The sequence below is a fragment of the Ursus americanus genome, chromosome 21, assembly GCF_024610735.1.
Source record: "Ursus americanus isolate L20-20 chromosome 21, mUrsAme1.1.p, whole genome shotgun sequence".
NCBI lineage: Eukaryota > Metazoa > Chordata > Mammalia > Carnivora > Ursidae > Ursus > Ursus americanus.
Genome location: NC_142147.1, coordinates 45,763,689 through 45,790,997, shown reverse-complemented (window position 1 = coordinate 45,790,997; position 27,309 = coordinate 45,763,689). Strand labels below are relative to the sequence as shown.

The following is a 27,309-nucleotide window of genomic DNA, read 5'->3' as shown; positions in this document are numbered from 1 at the left end:
ATAAATCTTTTTTTTTTTTTTTGGAAAGATTTTATTTATTTGACAGAGAAAGAGACAGCCAGCGAGAGAGGGAACACAAGCAGGGGGAGTAGGAGAGGAAGAAGCAGGCTCCCAGCAGAGGAGCCCGATGTGGGGCTCAATCCCAGGACTCCGGGATCACGCCCTGAGCCGAAGGCAGACGCTTAGCGACTGAGCCACCCAGGCGCCCCAATAAATAAATCTTTAAATAAAAAGAACAGGTTGCTTTACAGAATAAGCTCACAAACACATGAAGCACTAATAAATTGCTCTTTAATTTATTGATTTACTGGCAGGCAAGTTTTACAGCTGACTGGGAAGAATTGACATTATTCAAATTTCTCTAATGTAAAGTAGCCAGCAAATGTGCAAAGTCCAGTTCTCCTGTGCAGGAGAATAAAGCCCTTCTTGGGTTTAAACGGAAGTGGGAGAAGTTAGTGTCTGGTTCTGCCCATTTCCACTCCCAGTCCGCCGTACCCCTGGACCACACAGCGCTGGCTGATGGAGTCATGCAGGAAAGCTTCAACTGGGGGAGCTGGCCTCGTAACTGATTTTAGCCATAATTAAATCACTGCTCCCCTCTCTGTATTTACAATAGGAATGTATTATCCTTTTATATTACACCTCTCTTTGGCTCTTCTCTTTTCATCTCCAACATCTCTGCCACCACATACACTCCTGTCTTCCCTGCTCTTTCCTCTCTCCTCAGCCTCCTGCTTGATAACCTCCTGGTAGTATCACATTGTTCCTTGGTCCTGTTAAGGTAAGACAATAAAGTTAATGAGACTCAAACTGGGTTTTTAGGATTCCTTTTACAAGTATATCATATCCAGATAAATATGGGCACCTTAAAAGTAGTTGTCCTGTAAAAAAAAAAAAAAAGTAGTTGTCCTGGGTGGCTATACATTTATTCCAAGAGTTCTGTTGTTACTCAAAACATTTTGGTATTTCATGTAGTGTCTCTCAAAACCAGTTTGAACCCTACAAGAAGACCAGTTTCACTTCCTTAATAATCACACCTAGTATTGCAGGGGACCTCCCACTTTGCTTGTATTTATTTGTCTTCCTATTCCCAGTTCCCCTTTTCCTTTCTAGCTCTAGTCCCCAGACAAGAGGAGTTCTGGGTTCAGATGGGGCGAGGCTCATTGACACAGAGAGGCAGTGAAGGGAGACTGGCGTGCTTCACAAGACTTTGACCTTTAAACAAAGCATGCTTAAGCTGCTCTTTTTTTTTTTTTTTAAGATTTATTTATTTGTCTGAGAGAGAGAGAGATAGCAGGGGGAGGGGCAGAGGGAGAGGGAGAGAGAAAATCTCAAGCATACTCCCCACTGAGCACGGAGCCCGATGTGGGGCTCAATCTTAGGACCTTGAGATCATGACCTGAGCCGAAATCTGAGGTTTAACTGACTGAACCACCCTGGTGCCCCTAAGTAGGTCTTTTTAATGTGACTTTCTCCAGTGTCCCATTTCTGCTTTGTGATCCCCCTCAGCCTTTTTTACAGGAAAAAAACCCATAAAATACTGGGGCTGGGAATATGACCTTGAATTGTTCTCCTCTCAGAGGAAGCCTGGGGAGAATGAGTAGAGAGGTACGTCAGAGGGCTCCATTTCCTTCAGGTCCTGGGTAGTTAATGTTCTACCAGCAATTCCCACTCTTGGGGAGACGCTGCTCAGGGTAGAGGGCACTTTGTACAGGGTTGTGTTTCAAGGAAGACGTGCATCTGACCTTCTTCCTTCTCCATCTTTAAAATCTGTAGCTGTGATCTTGTATCTTCTTAGTTCTTAGGCTCTGGGTCTTCATATTCTCTTCCTTTTTGAGTCTCTGCTCTGGGAGAAAATGAAGATGTTTATTAGAGGTGGGGGGGAACCCTGAAATTTGCAAAACAAAAATTAACATGTAGCTGCCCATCATGCTTCCCTCTTCTCCCCAGCAGTTTCTGAACCTCTCCAAACCCCAGTGAGATGTTAGCTGATTGTACAAATGTATCTACAGGATTTCCTTAACGATGGAACTATGTTTGAAGGCTTTATGTTCTGGTTACTGTCTTACCTGCTTTTCTCTTTTCCAGAGGGTTCTATTTCTCATGAATAGGTATGAGATCAATGGTCGAGAAATTCAGCCTCCTTTTACCCTTTATTAATTACAGAATAAGTGATGCAGAGGCTGTTTAGATAATATAGCTGTGGGGAGAGAGAAAAAGGAAGCATTGGAACACCTGCCAGGGAAGAGACCAGAGAGTACCATTAGTGAATGAACATCTCTGGAGCAGAGTAAGGGAGGAGGTGGAAACAAAGAAGGGAGCCCAAGGAAGCCAAAGAATTGTAGGAATTGAGGGTATAATCCATAGGGGAATTAAAGGGGCTAGGCAAAGGCTTTCGGCAGTCCCTTCCCTAGTACCTAAAAGAGTTGCTTGATTAGTGGCTGTTATGGACATGACCTTAGGGTAGGTTCTGGTGATATAAAGATAAACAAGATATAGTCCCTACTTTACAAGTGTATAGTCTAACAAAAAGAAGATAAGTAACAAGTACAAATTAGATGAGATTTTAGGGGTGCCTGGGTGGTTCGGTCTGTTAAGCGTCTGCCTTTGGCTCAGGTCCTGATCCCAGGGTCCTTGCTCAGTAGGGAGTCTGCTTGTCCCTCTCCCTCCGTCCCTCCCCCTGTTTGTTCTCACTCTCTCTCTCTCTCTCTCTTTCAAATAAATAAATAAATAAAATCTTTAAATTGAAGTATAATTGACATACACTATTAGTTTCAGGTATACAACGTAATGATTTGACAATTATATAATTATGAAATGTGCAGTTAAGTGTAGTTACCATCTATCACGATACAAAGTTATTACAATGTTATTGACTGTATTCCCTATGCTGTGTTTTTCATCCCTATGACTTAATTTGTTTTATAACTTGAAGTTTATACTTCTTTTTTTTTTATAAGAGAGAGAGTGCGCACTTTTCTTTCCATGCCGACGGTGCTCTCACAAACATGGTGAACATTCCTAAACCCGCTGGCCTTTCTGCAAGAAGTGTGGCAAGCCCCTACCCCACAAAGTAACACAGTACGAAAAAGGCAAAGATTCTCTTTATGCCCCGGGAAAGCAGCGTTATGACAGGAAGCAGAGTGGCTATGGTGGGCAGTCTAAGGCAATTTTTCGGAAAAAGGCTAAAACTACAAAGATTGTGTTGAGGCTTGAATGGGTTGAGCCCAATTGCCGATCTAAGAGAATACTGGCTATTAAGAGATGCAAGCATTTTGAACTGGGAGGAGGTAAGAAGAGAAAGGCCCAAGTGATCCAGTTCTAAGCTTCATATTTTTTTATATTATGAAGTAATATATTGAGTTATGTTAAAAAAAGAGAGAGAGAGAGCGTGCGTACACTTGGGAACAGCATTAGGGGAGGAGTAGGGGGTGGGGGGAGGGGCAGAGGGAGAGGAGAGAGAATCTTAAGCAGGTTCCATGGTCAGTGTGGAGCCTGTTGCTGGCTGATCTCAGGACTGGGAGATCATGACCAGGAGATTATGACCTGAGCCGAAACCAGAAGTTGGCCGCTTAACTGACTGAGCCACGCAGGCACCCCAGGAAGTCTGTACTTGCTAATCTCTTTCACCTCTTTCACCCATCTCCCCTCACACCCCTCCCCTCTGGCAATCGCCAGCTTGTTCTCTGTGTTTATTAATCAATTGCTGTTTTGTTTATTTAGATTCACATATAAGTGAAATCATATGGTATTTGTGTTTTTTTGTCTGACTTATTTCACTTATCATAATACCCTCTAAGTCCATCCATGCTGGCAAGATTACATTCTTTTTTATGGCTGAGTAATATCCCGTTTTATATATATATATTATATATTATATATTATATATTATATATTTTATTTATTTAATGATATATATTATATATATTTTATATATATTATGTATATATTTTATATATTATATATTTATATATAATATATATATTTTATATATATATAATGTATATAATATTTTTTATCCATTCGTTTATCAGTGAACACTTGGATTGCTTCCATATCTTGTCTATTATAAATAATGCTGCAAATAAACATAGGAGTGCATGTATCTTTTTGGGTTTTTGTTTGTTTGTTTTTTAAAGATTTTATTTATTTATTTGACACAGAGAGAGACATTCGGCGAGAAAGGGAATACAAGCAGGGGGAGTGGGAGAGGAAGAAGCAGGCTCATAGCGGAAGAGCCCGATGTGGGGCTCGATCCCAGAACTCTGAGATCACGCCCTGAACCGAAGGCAGACGCTTAATGACTGTGCCACCCTGGCGCCCCTGCATGTATCTTTTTGAATTAATGTTTTGTTTTCCTCAGGTAAATACCTAGAAGTGGAATTGCTGGGTCATATGGCATCTGTTTTTAATTTTTTGAGCAACCTCCATACTGTTTTCCAAAGTGGCTGCATCAATCTACATTCCCACCAACAGCTCACAAGGGTTCCCTTTTTTCCACATCCTTGCCAACACTTGTTATCTCTTGTCTTTTTGATACTAGCCATTCTGACTGGTAGGAGGTGATGTCTCATTGTGGTTTTGATTTGCATTTTTCTGGTGGTTAGTGATGCTGAACATCTTTTCCTGTGACTCTTGGCCGTCTATATGTCGTCTTTGGAAAATGCCTATTCAGGTCCTCTGCCCATTTTTTTTTCAAAGTTTATTTTTAATTTTCTTTTATTAAGTAAACTCTGCATCCTACGTGGGCTCGAACTCTTGACCCTGAGCTCAGGAGTCACATGCTCCACTGACTGAGCCGGACAGGCACCCCTCCTCTGCCCGTTTTTTAATTGGGTTATTTGTTTTTTTTGGTGTTGAGTTGTATGAGTTATATATTTTGGGTATTACCCTCTTATCAGCTATATCATTTGCAAATATCTTCTCCCATTCAGTACGTTGCTTTTTCATTTTGTTGATGGTTTCCTTTGCTGTGTAAAAAGTTTGATGTAGTCCCAATAGTTTATTTTTGCTTTTGTTTCCCTTGCCTCAGAAGACAGATCCAGAAGAATATTGCTGGGGCCGATATCCAAGAGATTACTGTCTATGTTTTCTTTTAGGAGTTTTACGGCTTTAGGTCTTAAATTTAGGTCTTTAATTCATTTTGAGTCTATTTTTGTGTATGGTTTAAGAAAGTGGTCCAGTTTCATTCTTTTGCATTTAGTTGTCTAGTTTTCCCAGCAACATTTATTGAAGAGACTATCTTTTCCCCATTGTATATTTTTGCCTCCTTTGTATGTAATTGACCATTCAAGCTTGGGTTTATTTCTGGGTTCTCTATTATGTCCCATTGATCTATGTATCTATTTTTGTGCATGTACCATATTGTTTTGATTCCTGTATCTTTATAGTATTGTTTGAAATCTGGTATTATGATAATTTCAGCTTTGTTCTTCTTTCTCGAGATTGCTTTGGCCATGTGGGGTATTTTGTGGTTCCATACACATTTTAGGATTACTTATTCTAGCTCTGTGAAAATACTATCGGTATTTTGGTAGGGATTGCATTGAATCTGTAGATTGCTTTGTGTAGTCTGGACATTTTAACAATATTAATTCTTCCACTTCATGAGCATGGTATTTCTTTCCATCTATTCCATTTATCTTCAGTTTCTTGCCTCAATGTCTACAGTTTTCAGAGCACAGATCCTTCACCTCCTTGGTTAAATTTATTCCTGGTATTTTATTCCTTTTGATGCAATTGTAAATGGGATTATTTTCTTAATTTCTCTTTCTGGTACTCTGTTATTCTGTAGAAATGCAACAGATTTCTGTATATTAATTTTATATCCTGCAGCTAAAATTTATTGTTTGCCCACTGTCTTCTAAGCATTTTACACATGTATTAATTCGTTGACTTCTGACAATAGCCCTGTGAAGTATGTATTGTTGTAATCCCTGTTTTATAGGTAAAGAATCCAAGGCACAGAAACATTACAAGTAGCTTGCCTGGAATCTCAGAGTAGGTCCTCAGGAGCAGGACCTCCAGTGCAGGTAGTCCGGCTCCAGAATGTGCGCTCCTCAATAACACGGTCTCTGGTAAGTCATCCAAAGCGGCCGCGGGAACTCTGCTGCTTTGTATCTGCATGCCTGTGTACCACTGGCTTCTGCCTGTAATACTTTTCCTTAAAGACTCTGGTCAAGGGAGGATGCTCCATCTTCTTGGACTTCTTTTGCCTGTCCTGGGGGCAGTCACTGTCCTTGGAGCTTGACTGCACTTTGTCAGATTTTGTTAAACTACATAGTAGTGTGTATTTTGTGGAATATCTGACTCCTTGTGTTATAGGCTTCTGGAGAGCAGTGACTTTTTTTTCCTGGAAAATTTCAAACAGTTGCAAAAGTAAAGCTAATAATAAAATGAATCTGCACGCACTCATCATGCAGCTTCGGCAATTATTTTGTGGCCGGTATTACTTCATTTATACTCCTCTCCTCAAATCTGGATTATTTTGAAGCGAATTTCAGACATCAGATAATTTCATTAAGATTACAATTGTATTACTAAAATATAAGACACCTTTATAAAAACATAACCACAATACCATTATTGCACTAAAAATTAATACTTCCTCAATGTCATAAAATATTCACTGTTCTAATTTCTGCAATTATAATTTTCCCCCTCCCTTCCCTTCTCTTTCCTTCTAGCCTTTTTTGTTCCTTTATTTCTTCCTTTGCTACATCCCCTTAAAAAAAAAAAAGCAGAGTAGTTTGAATAAAAATCCAAGTAAGGGCTTTATTTTTTAGTCTTCATGTTCTCATCAGCACCTGGCTTAGTGCTTGACATATAGAAATCCTCAGTAAATGTTTAGTAAGTGAATGACTCATCAGAAATCTATAAAATGTCCTAGTTGAATGAGTGTAGCCTTACTGTCAGATAATATCTGGTTGGTTTCTTGGGATGGCTTTTGGTTTCTGGTACTTTAGTGAGGGATTAACTTAGATGCTGGCTACTATCAGCTATTACTAAAGGTTTGAGGACAGTGAGTGTGTCTGTGACTCAAACATTTACATGCTAGAAGGAAATGCACCAGGCTCTCTTGTCTCTGCTTTTTGTCCTTGGTCTCTATTCCACTTTGAGTCTGAACTGACCTCATGTTTGGCTTTTTTGTTATTTCTTCAAAACAGGGGCGACCCTGAAGGAGCTCCTTCAGAGTATGAACAGAGTTCACATTGCGGTGATAGGTTTTGTACCTGACAGATTGAATTGGCTGGTCCTTCACTTACTTTATTTTTAAGAATCGAGATAAAATTGAAATACGTTGACATGCATATAGATCTGGGGCGCCTGGGTGGCTTAGTCGGTTAAGCATCTGCTGCCGTCTGCTCAGGCCATGATCCTGGAGTCTTGGGATCAAACCCTGAGTTGGGCTCCCTGCTCAGCTAGTGTTTGTGATCTCTCTCTCTCTCAAATAAATAAATAAAATCTTTAAAAAAAAAAGAAATGCAGGGGCGCCTGGGTGGCACAGTGGTTGAGTGTCTGCCTTCGGCTTAGGGCGTGATCCTGGCGTTATGGGATCGAGCCCCACATCAGGCTCCTCCGCTATGAGCCTGCTTCTTCCTCTCCCACTCCCCCTGCTTATGTTCCCTCTCTCACTGGCTGTCTCTATTTCTGTCAAATAAATAAAATCTTAAAAAAAAAAAAGAAATGCATACAGATCTTAAGTATACCATTTGATTTTTGGTAAATGTAATCCATGTAATCACCACCTGAATTGAGCTGTTAAATGTGACCCAGAAAGCTCCCTTCTGCACCTTTGCAGTTAATTCCACCCCCTATGGTGAATCCTTTTTTTTTTTTTTTAAGATTTTATTTATTTATTCGAAAGAGAGAGAGAGCGGGAACACAAGCAGGGGGAGTGGCGGAGGGAGAAGCAGGTTTCCCACTGAACAGGGAGCCCTATGTGGGGCTCGATCCCACCACCCCAGGATCATGACCTGAGACGAAGGCAGATGCTTAATGACTGAGCCACCCAGGCGCCCCCTCCATGGTGAATCCTAACGTCATTAATTATTATTGCCTATTCTTGAGCTTCATTTAAATGATATCATATAATATGTGCTCCTTCATGGCTAGCTTCTTCTGCATTACATAATGTTTTGGAGATTCATGCATCTCATTTTAGCAGTAGTTTCTGCCCTTTTTATTGCTGACTAGAATTCCCTTATATAGATATACCACAGTCTGCTTATCCATTCACATACTGATGGATATTTGTGGTTTCCATTTTTTGGCGATTATGAATAATGCTGTTAGAAACGTCCGTGTATAACTCTTTGTGTGGATATCTATTTTCATTTGTCTTGAGTAGATATCCAGAAGTGGGATTGCTGGGCTATGTAAGTCTATTTAACTTCATAAGAAAATGCCAGACTCTTTTCCAGAGTGGTTGTATCATTTTATATTTCCACCAGCAATATGAAGAATACCAGCTGTTTCCCATCCTCAAACAGGTGGTATCAGCAGTCTCTTAAAGTTTAGCTACTTGCCAATAATTTTATTTTGAATACTTCTCTGTGCCTTGCAGAATATTCATTTTATGCCCATCACGTGGAATATTCTCCCAACTCCTCAGTTTTTCAATTTTACCCATGTTTTAGGTCAGTGTTTCCTGACATGGAATATATGTGAGAATCAGCTGGGAGTCTTTCCAAATAGCCCAGGTCTCACTGCAGACATGGTGCCAGCAGCTTTCTCAGGGATTGTTCATGGACTCAGTATGTATGTTGGAAAAGCTCCCCAATAATTCCGATTTATATTCATAACTAAAAACCACTGCTTTGAGGCTCAAGTCCTACCTGTGATAACAGAGGTTCTTCATCTTGCCTACACATTAACAGGATCTGGGGAGTTTCAGCACTCACCAGTGCCAGAGTTCCAGCTGGCACCAATGAAGTTGGAATCTGCGGGTGGGGCCTGAGTGTCAACTGTTTTTTAAAATTTCCCCATCATTCTAAGGTGCAGCTGCATTTCCCATTGAATTTCTTTCTGTCTTCTCTTGTGGCATTTATACCTATTGTTTCTATATTATAATACTTCTTCTTGTCTTATCTCCTATCTTAGGCATTATGTTCCTAGCCTTTCTCATTTCTGTGTCTTTCATGGAGTCTGACACCCACACCTGTAGCGCAGTAGGTGCTCAATAAGCATTTCACGAACACATAAATTGGTCATCAGAAAAAGATTGCAGTCACAGGTAGGTTGTATCCTGAGTCTCAGGGTCCCTGTCCTCCCTGGGATCGGAGTTGTGATGACCAGTGGGGGTGACTCCTCTGTGAGATAACAGAACCTTGCCCTGTTTGGTATTTGTTCTCAGGCATATCATTGGGACAAAGAATTATATGTGTATGTGAGGTAGAGGAGCAGGGTCAGGTAAGGAGACAGATCTAATTAGAATGGAGGAGTTATACTAGAGCTGTGGTAAAGAAAGTAAGAAATATTAGTAAAGAGGAAGGAACTTGAGCTTACCTGATAGGCCGGGGTAGGCCCCTTACAGACCCTTGAGCAGGAGAGTGAACCAGTTTTTAGGGAGGTAGTGAGGCAAGAGTGAGCAAGAAAGATTTTGGTAGAGAGACCAGAGATAAGGAGTCAGGCTGTCCTTCAGCAGGGTTGTTGAGACCTTGGGTCCTTTAGGGTCACGAGTATCGACAGAACAATGTACTGAAAGGTCTTCAAGAACCATCAGGTTTTGCGATGTATCGAATATGGGAAACCAAAGAGCAATGGAGAAGAACCAGTAGTAGTGTGGAAAGTGGGGAATAAGAGGAGTGAGTTGCCCAGTGGGCCTGCGGGGGTGGGGATGGGGGCGCAGTTTAAATGAGGAGGAATTTCAGGTGTTTGGATGTGTCAGGAGTTCTGGGAAGTGGTAGGCGCTAGAGGGACAGATGCAGGAGCCATCTGCAGAGAGGTCACTGAAGCTGTGGAAGAAGGCGTGTGGAACTATCCAGTCCAGGTCTCCTATTAAATGTGGTGTGGGGCGTGATGCGCAGGTCAGGGGGCAGAAGGAGGAGAATGTCCAAGAAGGAAAAGCTGTCCATGGTCTTAGACGTTGTAAAAGCGAACAACGTGAGGACCGTGAAAATACCTTTGAATTGGGCCAAGGACAGATACTGACTTTCTGCTACCTCTAGCGGTCTTTGGCGCGGAGTCACCACCACAGAGGGGCCAGGAGAAGCCAGGTGACAAGGACAGGGGCACGGTAAACGTGCTTCTATGGCTTGGAGGTGAAGGAGATGAGAGGATAAGCAAATACTTAGTGGGATGAATAGATGAAGGGTATTCAGGTTAGAAGAGATCTGACCGCCTAAGGGGGCAGAAAAAAAACTGGGGACAAGGAAGAGATAGAAGGTGCTAGAGAGTGGTCTGTGTGACTGGACCTGTGGAGGCCCCGAGCCTGAGCTCTACTGCTGCATCTGATTCACCGGAGCCACCCGTGCTGGAAGCATCCTTGTCCCTAATAAAGAGGCCCGGAATCTTTTACTCATGAAATCATCTCTCTCAGAAGAAAATAGGCAGTTTCTTCCAAGCAGGCTGAAGCTATGGCCTGTCGTTTCTAGATATACTCACTTTGTCAGCAGGCATGCAAATGACTTAAGCTAATTTTCTGATCACTGGATCAAGTATCTGTAGACTTAGGCTTACTCTGACTCCCAGTTCAGCAGGCTCTCTTTCTTCTGCCTGTAAAGAAAATATCATCTAAAGTAGTATCAACCATGAGGCAGGATGTTCATGTTGACTTTATAATTTTTATTATAAATATAGAGCAGATTTTACAAATAGTTCAGATGTGGCCATAGCCAGACAAAATTAAATAACACAGAATAGCATGGATGAGGGAAATATATACAGATTGTGTTAGAAAACCCTTGAAAGAGGTACCTGAGTACAGAGAATTCCCAACTTGCCTCTTTAGGGGCCTCTTAGACACAGCATGTCATCACATACTCAATATCGAATAAAACCCCTTTCTCAACAGTCCCAAAGAGACTGTGTAGAAGAAGACTGGGTGGGAAGTATGTTGCCTGTCCTTCTCCTGTCCTTCCTTTCTATCCTGCACACTGGGACTCATAGACGCCCATGGGAGAAAACATTTCAGAGGCTATTCCAGAAGCCTCCGACCCACTTATCACCCTCCCCTGTCCTAACACCCCTCACAGCCTTGGTTCCCCAGGAGCATCAGCACCAGGCAGCTCTCTGGGGGGTAAGCAATGCCAACAGGGGCTGAGTGTGTTCCCTTCAGGGCACCCCCACTTCTCAAGGACCAGTCGCACCTCAGCAGAGGGCAGGTCTCCTGAGAAAGCGAGTGGGGCAGACACCATGCACGGCAGAGACATGGAAAGCAATGGTAGTTGAAGACTGGCCTGAGATGCCGGGAAACTGAGTTAGACCCATTTCTAGTCACGAAAGAGGTAAACTGCTGCTGCTGCTTTTCTTTTTTGGAGCCCCGGACATAAACACCTTGAGGAACTCCTGGCCAAGGGGACTTGAAGGGTTTTGGTGGCTTCTTTCACTGAAAGCAGTCAGATTGGCTTACATAGCTAAGTAGAAATAGCCCCTTTCACATAAACAAGCCGTTGCAAAAACTAAAATGGCAGAATGGCTCAGGGAAAAAACCCAATACACTGAACTGTGCATTCTTAAACAATTATTTAAATAATCTCTGAAGGGTAGCTCTCTGACTCCCTTCCCAAATTCCCAGCTGATTATCTCTACTAAGAGCTGACTGCTTCCTGAAGCTATAAGCCCTCCTTCTGTGAGCCTTTCCTTGAATAATAAAATTATGAAACATACACATATTTTTTTTCATTTTCCACTAGGAATCACCTGTAGACCTCGGCGAATAATTTTCCTAATTGCTTCTAGCGGGTTCTCTGAAAACAGGCTTGCCAAATGGCTTAGGGGGCTTTCTTGTTAAGCAGCAAGGTGTTTAGGCCCTGGTAGACACCTCGGAGAGTAGATAAAGGTGTAGAATTTCCCAGTTCAGCGTCTCTATTCAGCATATTTGTTTTCCTGTGCAGTGTGGGGTTCACACCGGCCTTTGGAGAGATAGAAGCTTTTACTTTTACTTCTTCTCTCTTTTCTGGCACATGCATCTTAATGGATTAGGAGAGGACTCTCAGGGTTATGGCAAATTCAAGTTAGACTCCAATAGGACAGGACTGGGGCAGGAAGGAATGACTGTGCTCTGAATGGTAAGTTTAAAACAAGGAAAGGAGGAGGGGCAGAGGTTGTGGCAACTTCCCAAGGTCTGCTTTGCCAAATTGCAATGACAAGGAAGGTTGGATTTCCCAAGAATCCCAGATGTACCTTTTCATCTATTGACACTGAAGGGAGAGGCTGTGACCAGGCAGCCTGGAGGTGCCTCCTTAGGGAGTGAGGTGGGGAAAGAGGCTTCTCTCCCTTTTCCTGAGGATGAAGGGATCTGCTAGTGATGGGGATGAGAAGCTTGGAAAGAGCACAGTGAGGAGGACAGGTGGCGTTACTTCCTTTGTACTTCCGTATACACCGTTTCTGTGGCTGCTGGGGATGGGGGTGCTGAAGTTGATTTCTTTGGTTCCTGGGTATTGAAGGTCAGGGAAGAATATGCCACTTCTTCAATCTGAAAGGCATGAGCGGTCTGGTCAGTTAAATCAGAGGCATAGATCAGGCCCTCACCTTGTGTGCTGTGATTCAGCACCATGTGCTATCACCACTTTGAAACTTTTAGCTTTGAAGAAGGGTTTTTATTAGCCATGATTACTCTGCTTGCTAACATCCTGTTGAGTGATCATTAGAAGAGATAGATTATAGTATCTATTCATACTGGAATGCAACTGAGAACGGACAGTCTACAAATGCATAGAAGGACATGCGTGAATCTCACAAAACAATTTTGGATGAAAGAAGCTAGACACACGCAAGGATGTACTGTGTATTCCATTATGTAAGAGCATGAACAGACAAAAGCGATCTAGTGCACTGGAAGTCAGGATAGTGGTTACTCTTTGGAAGGAAGTAACTGGAGGGTTTTTTCGGGGGTGGGGATGACATATTTTATTTCTTGACCTGGGTGCCTTTCGTGTTCAACTTGTGAAAATTTATACATTGTTAAAATATATTTATGATTTAAGCACCTTTTCCTATATTTCTACTGAAAGGTTGAGAAAAATTTGGTTAAATTATTGTAAAGTAAAGGAACCAAGACCTCAGAACCATTGGAATGGATATCATCCTTTGTTGGTAAGAGCAGGGTCAGTGAAGGTAAAGGAAGGAGAACCATCGGGTGTCTTATGCTGGGCGTTGTGCTGGGTGCTTTCCATTTGTCCTCTCGTTTGATTCCTTCAACTTCTCTTTGAAGTAGGCAGCATGCCCATTTTACAGATGGCAAAGCCACAGTTCAGAGAGCTTGAGTTACTTGTCCAAGGTCACAGAGCTATTGAAAGTCACAGCCAGGATTTAAACACAGGATGGCGTTAATTCCAAAGTTCACATTCTTGTAATGAGGTAGACTCCAGGGAGTCATTAACCAGTAATCCTTTGTTCATTGCTTCATTGAGGAATTTTGACCCAAACTTGATCTCACATTTGTATCTTCAAGAATAACCCATTCTACACAGAGATATTTCCACGAGAAAATCAGCCATTGAAACTGGCTGTGCTTACCTTGTTAGACAAATTGTCAGCGTGGTCCTGACCTGGGGAAACAAAAGAAGAGTTCCCAATCCATGAAAATGCAAAGCTCATTTATGGCCTTAGAATGGGGGTTGCAGGGTGAGAGCGGGGGTGGGGAGGTGGGTCCTAAGCTGTTGTGATTTCTAGCTGAATGAGGTGGCAGTTGGTGGGAGGGTGGGGTAAGGAAGTGGCCTATGAACACTGGAGGAATTCACTTTTCTGAGTCTGTGGTTCAGACCCAGGGCAGGGGCAAGAGTAGAGCCACAGGAGGCCTCAGTCCACTTCTGACAATTTCTTCCAGTTCACAAGGTCTTGATTTTCTCCCAGATGTATTTCTCAGCAACAGGCTTCAGTGGAAGGAGGGACATTGAGGCCCACAGTACCCAGAGCACCACAAGACAGGGAGAGTCTCACCAAAGGAGAATGCCCACATCCATCATAGAGGCAGGAGCGGGGAGGAGTACGGGCAAGGAAATGACTCCTGGAAACAGGTCCATCTTGCTTAGGCCTGCCTGGCCCAGGCAGAGTGAATGTTTCTCCCAGGGATGTGTCCCAGGGGAATCTTTTGTGGCTAGAAGGGTGTGATGACCTATGCCAACCTAAGGTTGGGAAATGGAGCTCCCCTTCCAAAAATGCAGAAGGTAGGAAGCAGTTTGGGAATCCAGGATTCCCTGCTAGGGCAGGGCACATGGTGGAACACACCAGGTCTCGCTGGGTGAGTGGCTTTACTTACTGTGGTTGGAGGCTGAGGGTTTGTGCTCTGTGACATCACGCAGGTCACTTGCCCTAAATAAATATCAGAGACTGTGACTGCCATTCCCAAGCATAGGATCTTTGCTCCTTGAATTAGGAAGGACATCATCAGCAGATAATTCTTTGGGGCTCCTCAGTGTTCATTTATACCATGGTTGGTACTGCCTTTCCCCTTATGGCCTCCTCCTTCAGTCTACCCACGATCTCCTCTAGAATTTATTCTTTTCCTGTTTGCTGGATGTCCACATGGGGGTCCATTGTTTATCAATTGCATCTGAGCCTTCTTGTACCCTGACACCTTTCCCCTTCTGTAGGTAGATGCTGGCTTTTGTCTCACTTTATTATTGTCTAAGAGGCCTTTGGTTGTTTTTGCCTTTTCTTAGGTTCTCTTCCTGTCCTATCCCCTCATCCTACGACTGTCAAAAGAGCACATGAGTCACTTTCTCCTGCTCCTTTCATTTCCTCATTTGTTTCCTTCTGGAACCTTGTTTTCCCTGACCGGGAGACAGAAACATAAGGGGATCTGCCCCCTCTAAACCAGATGGGGATGGGAATAACTGTGTCCAAGAGAGTGGGGTCCAGGAAGCATGAAGAAGAGATCCACAGGAGTTAGTGCCGAGAAGCAAGTACTTAGAAGGAGGAGCAGATCCAGGTGCAGAGACAGGGGCAAAGTCTCCTTCCCTCTCTCAAGCACGGCAGTTAGCCTTGGAGAAGCGGAACAAGAAGAAAGGTCATCATACCCGCCACTCTTTCTGGTAAACAGAAAGTACACAAGGGCTGCTATCACAGCAACCCCAGCCAGGACTCCAATCACGATGCCGGCAATAGCCCCAGGTGGGAGGCCAGAACTTGGTTGTGTTGAATCACCTGTCATGGAAAGAAGAGAGAAGAAAGAATGAAGGTGACATTATTTTACAGTGGGGGGTCCCCTGGGGGACAACTCTCAACACGTAGTAGTCTCTACTTGTTTCTTCAAGGAATACATTTTCTGTGGGAAGTTTGGTGTGAGGTGATTAGCTGATTTCGTCCTTCAACTTTTTTCTCTCACTGGATTTTTAGGCTGGTGATCAGACTTGCCTCAATTCCATCCTGGCCTTTCTGCACTCTGATATTTTTGAAGGCTTTGGAAATGTAAGAAAGGCTGATTGCTATTTTTCTATAACTTCCCACCTTTTCATTGTTTCATGTTTTTCTGTGTGCCAGCTGTGGCAGCCACAAATATGCCTCTCAGGTCTCTTGTGGTGAGGACAAGTGATGGAAGGCCTGGAGAGCGCATTCTGAATTCACCATCTCCTTTGGACAGAGACCACACTTCCCACAGACTCCCAGCAGGGATATGAAATAAGCCCAATTCTGTGAGAAACCGTTTTCCTCTGAAGGGTGACTTAAGCTCAAGGACCCCTCCTCCCCTCCCCATCAGCCTTGCAGACAGACACCCTTGTAGAACTGCACTTCGATCTAAAACTTCCTTCTGTCACATCTGCACGAAGGTCTGAGGAACCTCCCAGGCTCCTCCCATTCCTGTCTTACTTTCCCCCACAGGCATTTTTCCCAATAAATAAATAAATAAATGTTTTTCCCAATAAATATAAATAACTAAGTAATCCCACTTTGGCTGCATCTCAGGGGATAAAAACTAATATACTAGGCTTGAAACTTTGCATTCAACTCCTTTTTTTTTCCTTTCCCATGTTCAGTCAGTAACTATGTCCCAATGGCTTTTTACGTAATGCCTTCCACAGCCATATATAATACCGTTTGCATCTGTTTCTTCTTTTTTATTTCTGTTGCCCTTACCAGCCAACTCAAGCCTGATGTATTAATGTTAGCTACTGTTATGGTGTACTTAGTATGTATCAGGCTCTGTGGTAAATACATATATCTCATTTGATCCATATAATAACCCTTTCAGATAGACATTATTTCCATTTTACAGATGAAAACACTGCGGCTTAGGGTAGTGAACAATTTACCCAAAGTCATATGGCCAGTGAAAGTGGATCTGGGATTTGACTCTAGGACTACCTGACTTCATAGAAGCTAATGATAATAGTAGTAGTAATAGCAGCTAACACTTCTGGAACATTTTTTCTGTGTGTAGCATTTTGCTAAGGGTTTAATTGATTTTTACATTAAATCTTTAAAACAATACTATGAAGCAGGTACTTATTACAATTTTCTTTTCTTTTTTTAAAGATTTTATTTATTTGAGAGACAGAGTGAGAGAGAGAGAGAGAGAGAGAGAGAGAGAGAGATCACAAGTAGGCGGGAAGGGTAGAGGGAGACGCAAACTCACTGCTGAGCAGGGAACCCAATGCGAGACTCCATCCCAGGACCCTGGGATCATGACCTGAGATGAAGGCAGACGCTTAACCAACTGAGCCACCCAGGTGCCCTCTTATTACAATTTCCAGTTGTGGAATATGAGGCTCAGAGAAGTTAATCTTGTGCAAGAAATCTGTAATTGTAAACACTTACATTAGAAAAGAAGATCTCAAATCAATAACCTAACTTTGTAAGAAACTGGAAAAAGAAAATAAACTAAACCCAAAGCTAGTAGAAGGAAGGGAATAATAAGGATTAGAGTGGGGATAGATAAAATAGTGGGTAGAAAAACAATAGAGAAAATCTATGAAACCAAAAATTGATTCTTAAAAAATGATGAATAAAATTGACAAACCTTAACTTAAAAAAAAGATTAAAATTACTAAAATGAGAATTGAAAGTGGGGGAAGTCACTATCAATTTTATAGAAATAATAAATATTACAAAATAATAAATATTATAAAAGTACTATGAATAATTGTATGCAAACAAATTGGATAACCTGGATGAAATGGACAAAATTCCTAGAAACACAAAAGTGACCAAGATGGAATCATGAAGAAATAGAAAATATTGGGGCGCCTGAGTGGCACAGTGGTTAAGCGTCTGCCTTCGGCTCAGGGCGTGATCCCGGTGTTATGGGATCGAGCCCCACATCAGGCTCCTCCGCTATGAGCCTGCTTCTTCCTCTCCCACTCTCCCTGCTTGTGTTCCCTCTCTCGCTGGCTGTCTCTATCTCTGTCGAATAAATAAATAAAATCTTTTAAAAATATATGAAAAAACCTGTAACAAGTAAGGAGACTGAATCAGTTAGAGCATTCAACAAAATTCAACATCCTTTCATGATAAAAACCCTCAAAATAGTAACAGAAGGACACTGCCTCAATATGATAACGGCCATAGATGAAAAACCCACAGCCAGCATCTTACTTGATGTTGAAAGACTCGAAGTTTTTCCTTTAAGATCAGGAACAAGACAGGAATGCCTGTTCTTGTCACTTTTATCCAAACTAGCATTGGCAGTCCAAGCCAGAGCAATAATTAGTCAAGAAAAAGAAATAAAAGGCAACCAAATTGGAAAGAAGAAGTATAAAATGATCTTTCTTCACAGATGACATGAACTTCCACATAGAAAACACTAAGATTCCACAAAATCTATTATAACTAATAAACAAACTCAGCAAAGTTGCAAGATACTAAGTCAACACACAAAAATCAGTTGTATTTCTATATACTAACAATGAGTAATCCAAAAAGGAAATTAAGAAAATTCTATTTAATACAGCATCAAAAAGAATAAAATACTTAGGAACTAATTTAACCAAGGAGGCGAATGACTTATACACTGAAAACTACAAAGCATTGCTGAAAGAAATTAAAGACATAAATATATGGGAAGACATTCCATGTTCAGGGATTGGAAGACTTAATATGACAGTACTACCCAAAGTGATCTGCAGATTCAGTGCAATCCTGATCAAAATCCCAATGACATTTTTTTTTTGCAGAAATAGGGAAATCTAGCCTAAAATTCATATGGAATTTCATGGGACCCCAAATATCCAAAACAATCTTAAGAAAGAACAAAGTTGGAGGACTCACATTTCCTGATATCAAAATTTACTTCAAAGCTACAGTAATCAAAACAGTGTGGTACTAGCATAAAGACAAACAGATAGACCAATAAAATAGAATAGAGATCCCAGAAATAAAACCTTAGAGCATACACAGTGACACCATTTTTGACAGGGGTGCCAAGACCTTTCAAAGGAGAAAAGACAGTCTTTTCAACAAATGGGTGTTGGGAAAACTGGACATCCGTGCAAAAGAATTGAACGCTTATTTAACACTGTATATGAAAAATTAACTCAAAGTGGATCAGAGACCTAAATGTAAGAGTTAGAACTATAAAACCTCTTAGAAGAAAACACAGGGTGAAACTTCATGACTTTGGATTTGGCAACGATTTTTTGGATATGAACCTAAAAGCACAGGCAACAAAAGAAAAAACTAGATAAATTGGGCTTCAATTAAAATTTAAAACTTCTGTGCATCACAGGATGCTATCAACAAAATGAAAAGATACCTCACAGAATGGGGGAAAATATTTACAAATCACATATCCCATAAGGAGTTAATATCCATGGTAGAGAACTGCAACTCAGCAACAAAAAACCTAATCAAAAAATGGGCAGAGGACTTGAACAGACATTTCTCCAATGAAGACATCCAGATGGCCAACAGACACATGAAAAGATGCTCAACATCACAACATCATTCATGATCAGGGAAATGCAGATAAAAACCACAATGAGATAGCACCCCATGCCCATTAGGATGGCTATTATTCAAAACAAAACAAAACAGAAAACAAGTGTTGGCAAGGATGTGGAGAAGTTGGAACTTCCTTGCATTTGCTGGTGGGATGGTGAATGGTACAGTCACTGTGGAAACGGTACGGCAGTGCATCAAAAAGTTGAACAAAGAATTAGCATTTGATGCAGCAATTCACTTCTGGGTCTGTGCCCCAATGAACTGAAAGCAGGGATTTCAGTAGATGCTTGTACACCCACGTTCATAGCAGCATTATTTATAACAGCCAAAAGGTAGAAAAAACCCAAAAGTTCGTAGACAGATAAGTGATAAACAAGATGTGATACACATGAGGGAATATTATTCAGCCTTAAAAAAGGAATGAAATTCTGACACAGTACAACATGGATGAACTCTGAAGACGTTATGCTAAGTGAAAAAATCCAAACACACACAAAAATAAATATTGTTATGATTCTACTTAGAATAGTCACATTCATAGAGACAGCAAGTAGGACGGTGGTTACTGGGGTTAAGATCGGGAGTAGGAAGTTATGGTTTAATGGATGGTGGTGATTGTTGCACAATACGAATGTACTAATGCCACCCAACTATATACTTAAAACGGTTAAAATTGTAAACCTTATGTGTATTTTGCCACACAAAAAAAATGATAAAAGAGGAAAAAAGGAATCTTGGTAAAAAGGTAAAAGGTAAAAAGGAATCACACAGTAAATATCAGACCTAGGATAAGAAACTGAGTATATTTGATTCAGAGACTTAGCTCTTAACCCCTCTGCCGTTCTGTTTACTGAAATGGTCTCTTGATTCTATTCTGCTCTTCTGTCCCCTGTGACTTCTATCCATTTTGCACATCACTGGTAGAGTAATCTTCCCAGGAAGCTGTAACACGGGGCAAGATGTCAGTTACCTTCCACAGCTATCCTGACAGGGTCACTTTTGCTGGAACCGCCCGGGTTGGAGACCTCACACTGGTAATTCCTGGCATCCTCCCTCCTGACAGGGTCTATGGTGAGGGTGCTATTGTCCTGGGACAGCTTCATCCTCTCCTTGAACTTTAGACTCTTGCCATTGAGGAACCACCCAATAGAGACCCCAGTCTTATCTGTGGAGCAGGTCAGGACCACAGAGTCCTTATCTCCTGTGACTGTGGTGTTGCTGGCATGGAGAGAGGGCTGGGCCACTGGCTTTGTGAGGAAACACAGGAGGCGACAGAATGAGAATGGGCCTGGGGCCCGGAGCTACGCTCCTTCCTTTGAGATCTCGGCCACTCCGAGGGCCCCAGCGAACTCTGTAAAGGTGCCCCAGAGGATGGCCCTGCTGTCTGCAGAAGGTTGAGTGTCTTTGTTCAGGTGACGATCTGTAAGGAGAGGGCTGTACCTCTATCTCTGACCCTCAGTCACTTGTCTGCTCTGCCTGGACATCTCTGTAATATCAGCACCAAGAACCTCTTCTAAGCCCACATGTCCAGCATCCTCATCGTTAGGTGGAATTTTTTACCCAGTGGCTTTTGTATGACCTTTCCAAGAGCTTTCTGAAAAGATCAGGCCCCCTCTCTAGTATGGTAGCTTTACACAGAAAGGGAAAGCATTTCCCTTTTGTTAAATAATTCATTAGAAAATGAGAATGGCCCAGCCAGTCTTTGTGAGCTTAAGTTCCAATCTAAAGGGTTTCTCAATCTGAATAAGACTGTGGATTGAATATTACAGGGAGGAAATCTTTAGAGTAGTGGTCACAGTTTTAACGGAAGGCTGGTACTCTTAGCTGTAGGCATAAATATATACTTTTGGCACTGCTCCTTCTGTCCCATGAAAGGACTTCATGGAGGGAATCTACCATTATTCACTGTTCTCCTTTGGTGTATGAAACATGCTGGTGTCATGCAGGGTTATAGAACTAGTAAACTTCAGAGCCCGACAGTCAGAGGGTCTGCTTCAGGGCTTGCTCTTGCCCTTTCCCGGCGGCCTCATGTGAGGGAGACTCTGGCACAACTGGTGGCACAATTTGGCCGGATTGAAGACAGTCTTCTCCTGTACCTTCTCCATATGCTCCTGTCCCACCACAGATGACATCAGAGCAGTCAGTCATAGGGCAAGCCAGGAGCAAAAGGATCTTCCTTCTCCCTCTGTAAGCCCCTTCCACCACATGGGGCTTTCTGGGGCTGAGAGAACTCTATTCCCACATTCCAGGCTGGACCCAAGGTCTGCCATGAGAAATCAGAGAGCTAGGGGAGGAAGGGCCTACAGACATGTAATGGGAGAGTTCAGGGACAGATTTGAGATTTTCTTGTGACATAAGCAAATGGGAAATAACTCTTTTCTGAAAGCCAGACAGACCTTCACCACAGCATCAGTGCAGACGCTCTAGGGATCCACTTACCAGAGACTGTGATAGTCTGGACTGTGGTCTTATTGAGGCGAGTGCCAGAGTTAGAGGCGATGCAGGTATAGGCTCCACTATCATTCACCGTGAGGCTGGGGATAAAGAGCTCCTGTGTGGATGGCTGGGGTCTCCCATTGATAAGCCAAGAGTACCGTGCGGGTGGGTTAGAGGCTGCGTGGCAGGAGAGCCTGAGGCTGGCCCCTGGACGGTAGTGAGAGTCTGAGGGGGAAATGGTGGGGGCGTCCGGGCCATCTGGAGCAAACAGAATAAAGCCACAGGTGATGTAATCCGAGGGAAGGGGAAGCTTCTGGTCTGTATTAGGCCACAGTGTCCCTCTGAGCTGGGTCCCAACCTTGTTTGAGAAAGTCCCAACCAGAAGCCCTTGTGTTCACTGAGCCTGGGTCTGAGACATTCGCCGGTTTCCCCTCACAGGCTGGTGACCCTCTCAGGGAGGAGCAGCCTGTCCCCTCCTAGTCTTGGCTTAGGCTGGGTCTGCCCACGTTTCCCTGGGACAAGAAGCCATGGTCACCCTGGGGGTCCAGCTGAGAGTCATGGACTCGGACCCCAGAAGGATGGATGTGGCCTGGCCTCTGGCAGTGTGGATTTGGGCTGGCAGCGCGGGCCAGGTAGGAAGGGAAGTTACTCACAGAGAACATTCAGGGTGAATGGGTCACTACCATCGGCACTCACTGGGTTCCGAGTCTCACACTCATAGGGTCCTGTGTCATTTCTTGTAACACGGTGTATAGTGAGAGTCCTGTTGTCCAGGGACAGCTCCAGCCTGGCGCTGGCCGGGAGGCTCTTACTGTTTACTGACCACAGGTAGCTTGTGCTCTGAGTCTGAGGTTCACACGTTAATACTACAGAATCCACATTCTCCACGGGGTCGGAGTTGTTGCTTGTGATGTTGGGTTTGGGTAACTCCGCTGTGCAGACAACAGAAAGAACATTGCCCTGGATGGTACCTGTGATTCCTTCACAAGCATCTTGAATCAGAGTTGACATCTCTCAGCTCTCAGTCAACCCGGGTCCTTCAAAGCATAAGGCAGGTCTGTGTATCTCAAGACAAATGCATGAGGATCTGAGCCTCAGAGAACACAGGTCACCTGCTCTCTGTCCGAGAGCAAGCACAGGCTTTCTTTGGTCAAAGAAGCATCAGGGTTTGGTTGTGGAAGACACAGGGCAGGGAGTCAGAGACCACCCTGGAACTCTCCTCGTTCTTCCCTGACCAACTGATCTTCTGACCAACCCAGAGGCCTCACCTGGAAAGTGCAGGTGCTGAGGCCCTTTCTATGGCACAGACCTACGCCAGTCAACCTACAGGTGTTGAGGCCTTGCTTTCCGGGGTTGTCGTGAAGATGGGTAATGATGGGCCTTCCCAGAGCTCATAAGCCTGGAGAACACTGGGCAGCATGGCCTAGAATGGGGTATTTGAGCAGAAGTAATACCTGGGGACACCAGGGACAAGCCTGGAGGTCAGTCCACACTCAGGCTACAGGGCCACGAAGTAGGGCAGTTCTTCCCAGGTGTTCCATGGTGACTGACCTGAGACAGTGGTGGAGAAGAGTTAAGACTAGAAATGATCCGGAAAAGAGTAAGGGTGACAGGCAGGGCCTGGCTGGCTTTGGCAGAGAACTCTGTGCTCTGCTCTTGGTCTTTAAAGTCTCTTTTCCCACTGCAGAGGCCAGTGAGGACCATGCTGGTCTTTCCTGAAATACAAGTGGGTGTTTTCAAATGCAGAAGGGGGGACTGGTGGGAGGTGGGGGTATCTGGCCCTCATGGACCATTTGTAAACACAGTTATGAGATAGAAATTTGAGAAATGAAATGGTTTTCATATGTGAAAATCAGTATTAGTACCTGAAAAATCTAAGACTAGTTTCTGGAGCAATATCTCCCTAAAGAGCACTATATGTTGTAGACCAAGTTCTGCAGTCCAACCAGGATCACATGATGAGCAAAGGGTTTGAAATCAGTGACTTCCTGGGTAGAGAAAGACATGTGAGTCCTGCTAAAAAACAGAATTGACTGAGGGAAAGTCTGAGGTGCCTCTGTTATATAAAGGGAGGAATGATACCAAATTAGTAGAAATGGTATGCATTATGTTAGTAAATTTAGGAAAGAAAGTTCCTGCCACCAATTTCTAAAGACAGTCAGGCAAAATGGGAAGAAACCCAGTGCTTATATGTGGCTTTCTTTTGACCTCAGGAAACACAAGTTGGATCCAATTTACCCAAATTGGGCAGCATCTAAGTGAAAGGACAGGGACTGGTGGATCTCACCGTGTGAGAGGGTCCCAGCCTATGGTAAAGGTGTCCTCAGGAGCACCCGTGTGTGGGTGTGAAATAGGCAGTGAACCAGTCAGATGGTTCAGGGTCTGGCAGTCCCATCGTTGGGAGGGTCTGGGGGACCACTGGGAAGAACGAGGGCCTCACTAGGACGAGGATGTGAGTCAGGAGTAAAAGGCATGAAATGAGCCCATGAGCTTTTGGGGACGGCAGACCTGCCCCTTCTGCCTTTGACTCTCTGGTGGAGTCAGGTAGTGAGTAGATCAAGGGGTTGCATGTCCCTGTCATGCGGTGTGTTTCATTTAGAGGGAAAGAGCCCTGGATGAGGGCACAGCAAAAGCTCGTTCTCCTGGTGACCCGGGGAAACTGGCTCCTGATAGAGCCCAGCAGAGGCTGCTGCTCTGATTTCTGTGTCCTTTACTGTTGCCTGGGAGGGTGGGCCTGGCCACAGGTGTTAGCGGAAGAATCCAGGGAAGGCTTAAGAGTAAAGGAGGCTGTGCAGAGCAGGGGTAGTCCCAGCTGGAAAAGAGGAGGAGGAGGAAGATAAGGGACATGGAAGGAGCAGAGAGCCAGAAATGTCCCAGGCTGTGAGCAGTTGGGGTTACAACTGACCGCAAAGACTCCAGGCACTAAGAGCCCACAGCTGACCCAGGGGCAGGACCCTCCCATGGCTGACCAACACCACAGTCGTCAGGAGACTCTTCTCTGGGAGTGGCCTGAGGGGCTGGTGGTCAGAGGGATAGATGATGGGTCTCAGCCCCTAGAGGGACAGGGAAGAGGTGTGGCTAGAACTTCCTAGAATTCTGCATCCAGCGACCAGTCTCTGAAGAGATTGGGAATCATTTATTCCTTCCTTCCCTCCTTCATGAAAGAGCAATTGAGTTGTTGGGCCCTGTGGCGGTTAGGGGTATACCGTCGGGAGGAGAGGGAGAGTCCTTTCCCTTCCACTGCAGCAGGATGACATCAACACACCAGGAAACAATAAGCGATTCCAAGTCCAACGCAGAGAGCTGTGGATTGGCCACCTGAGGGAAGGCCTGGGCATTCCCCGCACTGACTCTGATCACTGATGAAGGTAATTTAGTTCTTGAGTAAAAACATTAATTCTCCATTTGCTCTCACTTCCCAGGCCAGAAAATCTGCCTTGAGCTGTGGATCCCTAGGAAGAAAGGTCTGATCCAACAGCCGGTCTCAGGGTCCATAGACGCCTGAAAAGGCTGCCTGGGTGGAGGAGGAGACAGGGCTGTGGCTGCAGACAGACCTTGTAGGACTGTGATCTGCCTGCGTGATTCTGATTCAGTGTCTGCATCGCCCTGTGCCTCTGTTTCCCCTCAATAAAATCAAGTAAATGGTCTCAGGCTTGCCGTGTTGTCTGTAATTAACCTTAAATCTTTCACAATTACCTAAGGCTTGGTATAGAGACGCTGCCCAGATAGACATCTGTTACTTGCCTCCATGAGGGATGGCTCCCTGGGCCTGATCCCTGGTGCAGGAGTTGCTGCCAGGAGCGTCTTCTCTCCTCTGTTCCTCCCTGGGGGCACTGACCTTTCTCTGGGGTCTCCTATCCCCCAGGGCCGTCAGACAATGGCCCAGGGACCTTGCCTATCTCTGCTTTCCACCCCAACTCCCAGGTGAAGGACCAGGCTCTGCCTCTCCACAGATGCGGCCCTTCATCCTGCGTCCTGGCTGGTGACCAGCTCAGGAACCTTGGAACTCAGGCAGCCAGGAAATCGTTGCTCCCAGTCAGCCCTGCCAGGAAGCCAAAACCCAAGCCTGGTAGGGACTCCCCAGGGTCACTGGAGGCAGGAGCCCTGAGACAGGGGTCTGGGCAGGGGCCTTCTGCACTGAGCTTCTCTGCGAGGATCCCAGGGGGCCCCTCAGGCCTGGCCCTGACTGAACCCGCAGGATCTTCCTCAGAGTCATGGTCACAGGGAGGAGCCCAAGGGGCTGGACTGAATCTGTCTCCCTCTGCTGAGTTAGTCCTGTCAGATTGGTCCTTCTCTTTGCAGCGAATGTGCGGGGGCTGGAATCCAGGAAGGGAATTCCAATCTTAGGAAGTTTGTCTCCAGTGTGTGTGTCCCGCACTAAATGCTCAAACCCCTACACAGGACATAATGCCGAGGGGGATGGAGGCCCCGTCCAGGCCTGTGAGTCCCGTGTGTGACGTAGAATTCACCCCACACAACACCAGAGGTGAGAGAGGGCTTACTCACGGAATACGCGGATTTGTCCTGTTCCTTGTTCCACTTGAGCATTTTTCCTCACGATTTGTAGGGTGTAGTATCCTGTGTCGTTCAGGGTGACTCTCTGGAACAGCAGGGACCCATTGGGGTATATTGTCTCTCTGCCGCTGTGTGCAGGCCCTGGGGTAGTTACTTGTGTGTCTACTACATATGATATAATTTGATGGCTGGTATTTACAGTTTCCCCTCTGAACCAGTTACAGCCTAGAAGATCCCCAGGCAGATTGTGGACTCGCAGAAGAACGTCCTTCCCTTCGGCAGCATCGGGCGGCACCGATTCCACAGTGACTTGGGCAGTGGTGGGTGGGTTCCAGAAGGTTAAGAGTGAGACTAGGAGGAAAGAGAGGAGACGGATCAGTATTTGGACCGATGTGTCTGGAGGGAAAGCTGGGGCCCTGGACACGCAGCAGGTGTTAATCCCCCAGCCTCGGGTAGTGTGTGTGAGTGTGTCTCCTGCAAGGTCAGCGGCATGACCACACTACTTCAGCGCCTCTGAACTTACTTCCTCAGTTTCGAACACTCTTCCTCACATGTCCGTCGCTTACTCCTCCCTGCCCTCGGATATCTGCTCCCACTCAGGGGGTCCTGGGGAGACACCTGCCCTGACCGCCTCCTCTAAAGACCCTCTGTCTTCACTGCTCTGTTCCCTTCCTGGTGCTTGTCAGTACCTGACATCACATTCTAGATGTCTCTGCATGTCTGTCTTCCTCCCCATAGATGTGAGCTCGGGGAGGGCAGAGACTCATCTGATCTGTGCTGTACCCCAGTGGTGGGGCAGGCTGCAGACACCCGGGGCTGAATGAATGTGTCCCCAGTATCCTCTGCGTCTGGCGTTTGTCTGTCAGGATCTAAGGTTGGTGGGAAGGGGCAGCGATTAAGGTTCTTGGTTGTTGTTATCATCAGTTTCCCGAATTCAGTTCTCGGTGATGAGTAACTTATGAAACAGCCCTTGGCTCACCACTTCCAGATCGTGAGATTTTCCTGTTGCTGAGCCGGCTCCCCAGTCCTGCCCTGCTCTCCTGTCCCCTCTCAGAGCCCTGTCCTCCTGGGAGACCCCAGCCCACCTCTGTCTCCCATCCTCCCGCCCCCTCCCAGGGATCATCCCTCTCACCTGCCAGCAGGAGCTCCTGCCAGGGGACATGTCCTCCTCGGGGAGGGGCCGAGGGGGGCTCCATGGTGCCTGCTGCCCACTGTTTCCCTCCCTCTGTGAGAAGAGCTTCTGCTCCAGAAACACTCAGGAGCAGTGCGGTCCGGTTGTGTCAGCTCTGCTTGCCTTCCTCCCTCTGTGCTGAGTGG

The 27,309-nt window shown here is 44.7% G+C and overlaps 1 protein-coding gene, 1 long non-coding RNA gene and 1 pseudogene across 7 annotated transcripts in view; 2 read left to right on the top strand and 1 right to left on the bottom strand.

Moving 5' to 3' along the window:
- LOC123781076 (uncharacterized) overlaps positions 1-9,811 on the top strand; it is a 52,002-nt gene extending 42,191 nt beyond the window's left edge. The window contains exons 7-8 of the long non-coding RNA XR_006776604.2: positions 5,948-6,077; positions 9,103-9,811. This is a non-coding gene — a long non-coding RNA (uncharacterized LOC123781076). The remainder of the gene's footprint in view (positions 1-5,947; positions 6,078-9,102) is intronic.
- CEACAM1 (CEA cell adhesion molecule 1) lies at positions 301-27,309 on the bottom strand. Of its 6 annotated transcripts, none has more exons than XR_006776492.2 (12): positions 27,125-27,309; positions 25,984-26,343; positions 22,131-22,409; positions 21,481-21,735; positions 15,183-15,309; positions 14,423-14,475; positions 13,681-13,712; positions 12,346-12,637; positions 10,606-10,716; positions 2,070-2,200; positions 1,560-1,846; positions 301-773 (listed from the first exon to the last, which is right to left on the bottom strand). XR_006776492.2 is itself a non-coding variant. In XM_045779964.2 (10 exons), the coding sequence occupies exons 1-10, from the start codon at positions 27,186-27,188 to the stop codon at positions 12,518-12,520; spliced, it is 1,569 nt and encodes a 522-aa protein (XP_045635920.2). In that variant the 5' UTR covers positions 27,189-27,309; the 3' UTR covers positions 10,765-12,517. The 6 variants fall into 6 exon arrangements, 3 of the variants coding, with proteins under 3 accessions (XP_045635920.2, XP_045635606.2, XP_045635528.2); XR_006776496.2 differs by having other exon boundaries at positions 303-773; positions 1,746-1,846; XR_006776498.2 differs by lacking the exons at positions 301-773; positions 2,070-2,200 and having other exon boundaries at positions 1,400-1,846.
- On the top strand, positions 2,197-3,845 carry LOC148108277 (large ribosomal subunit protein eL42-like; annotated as a pseudogene).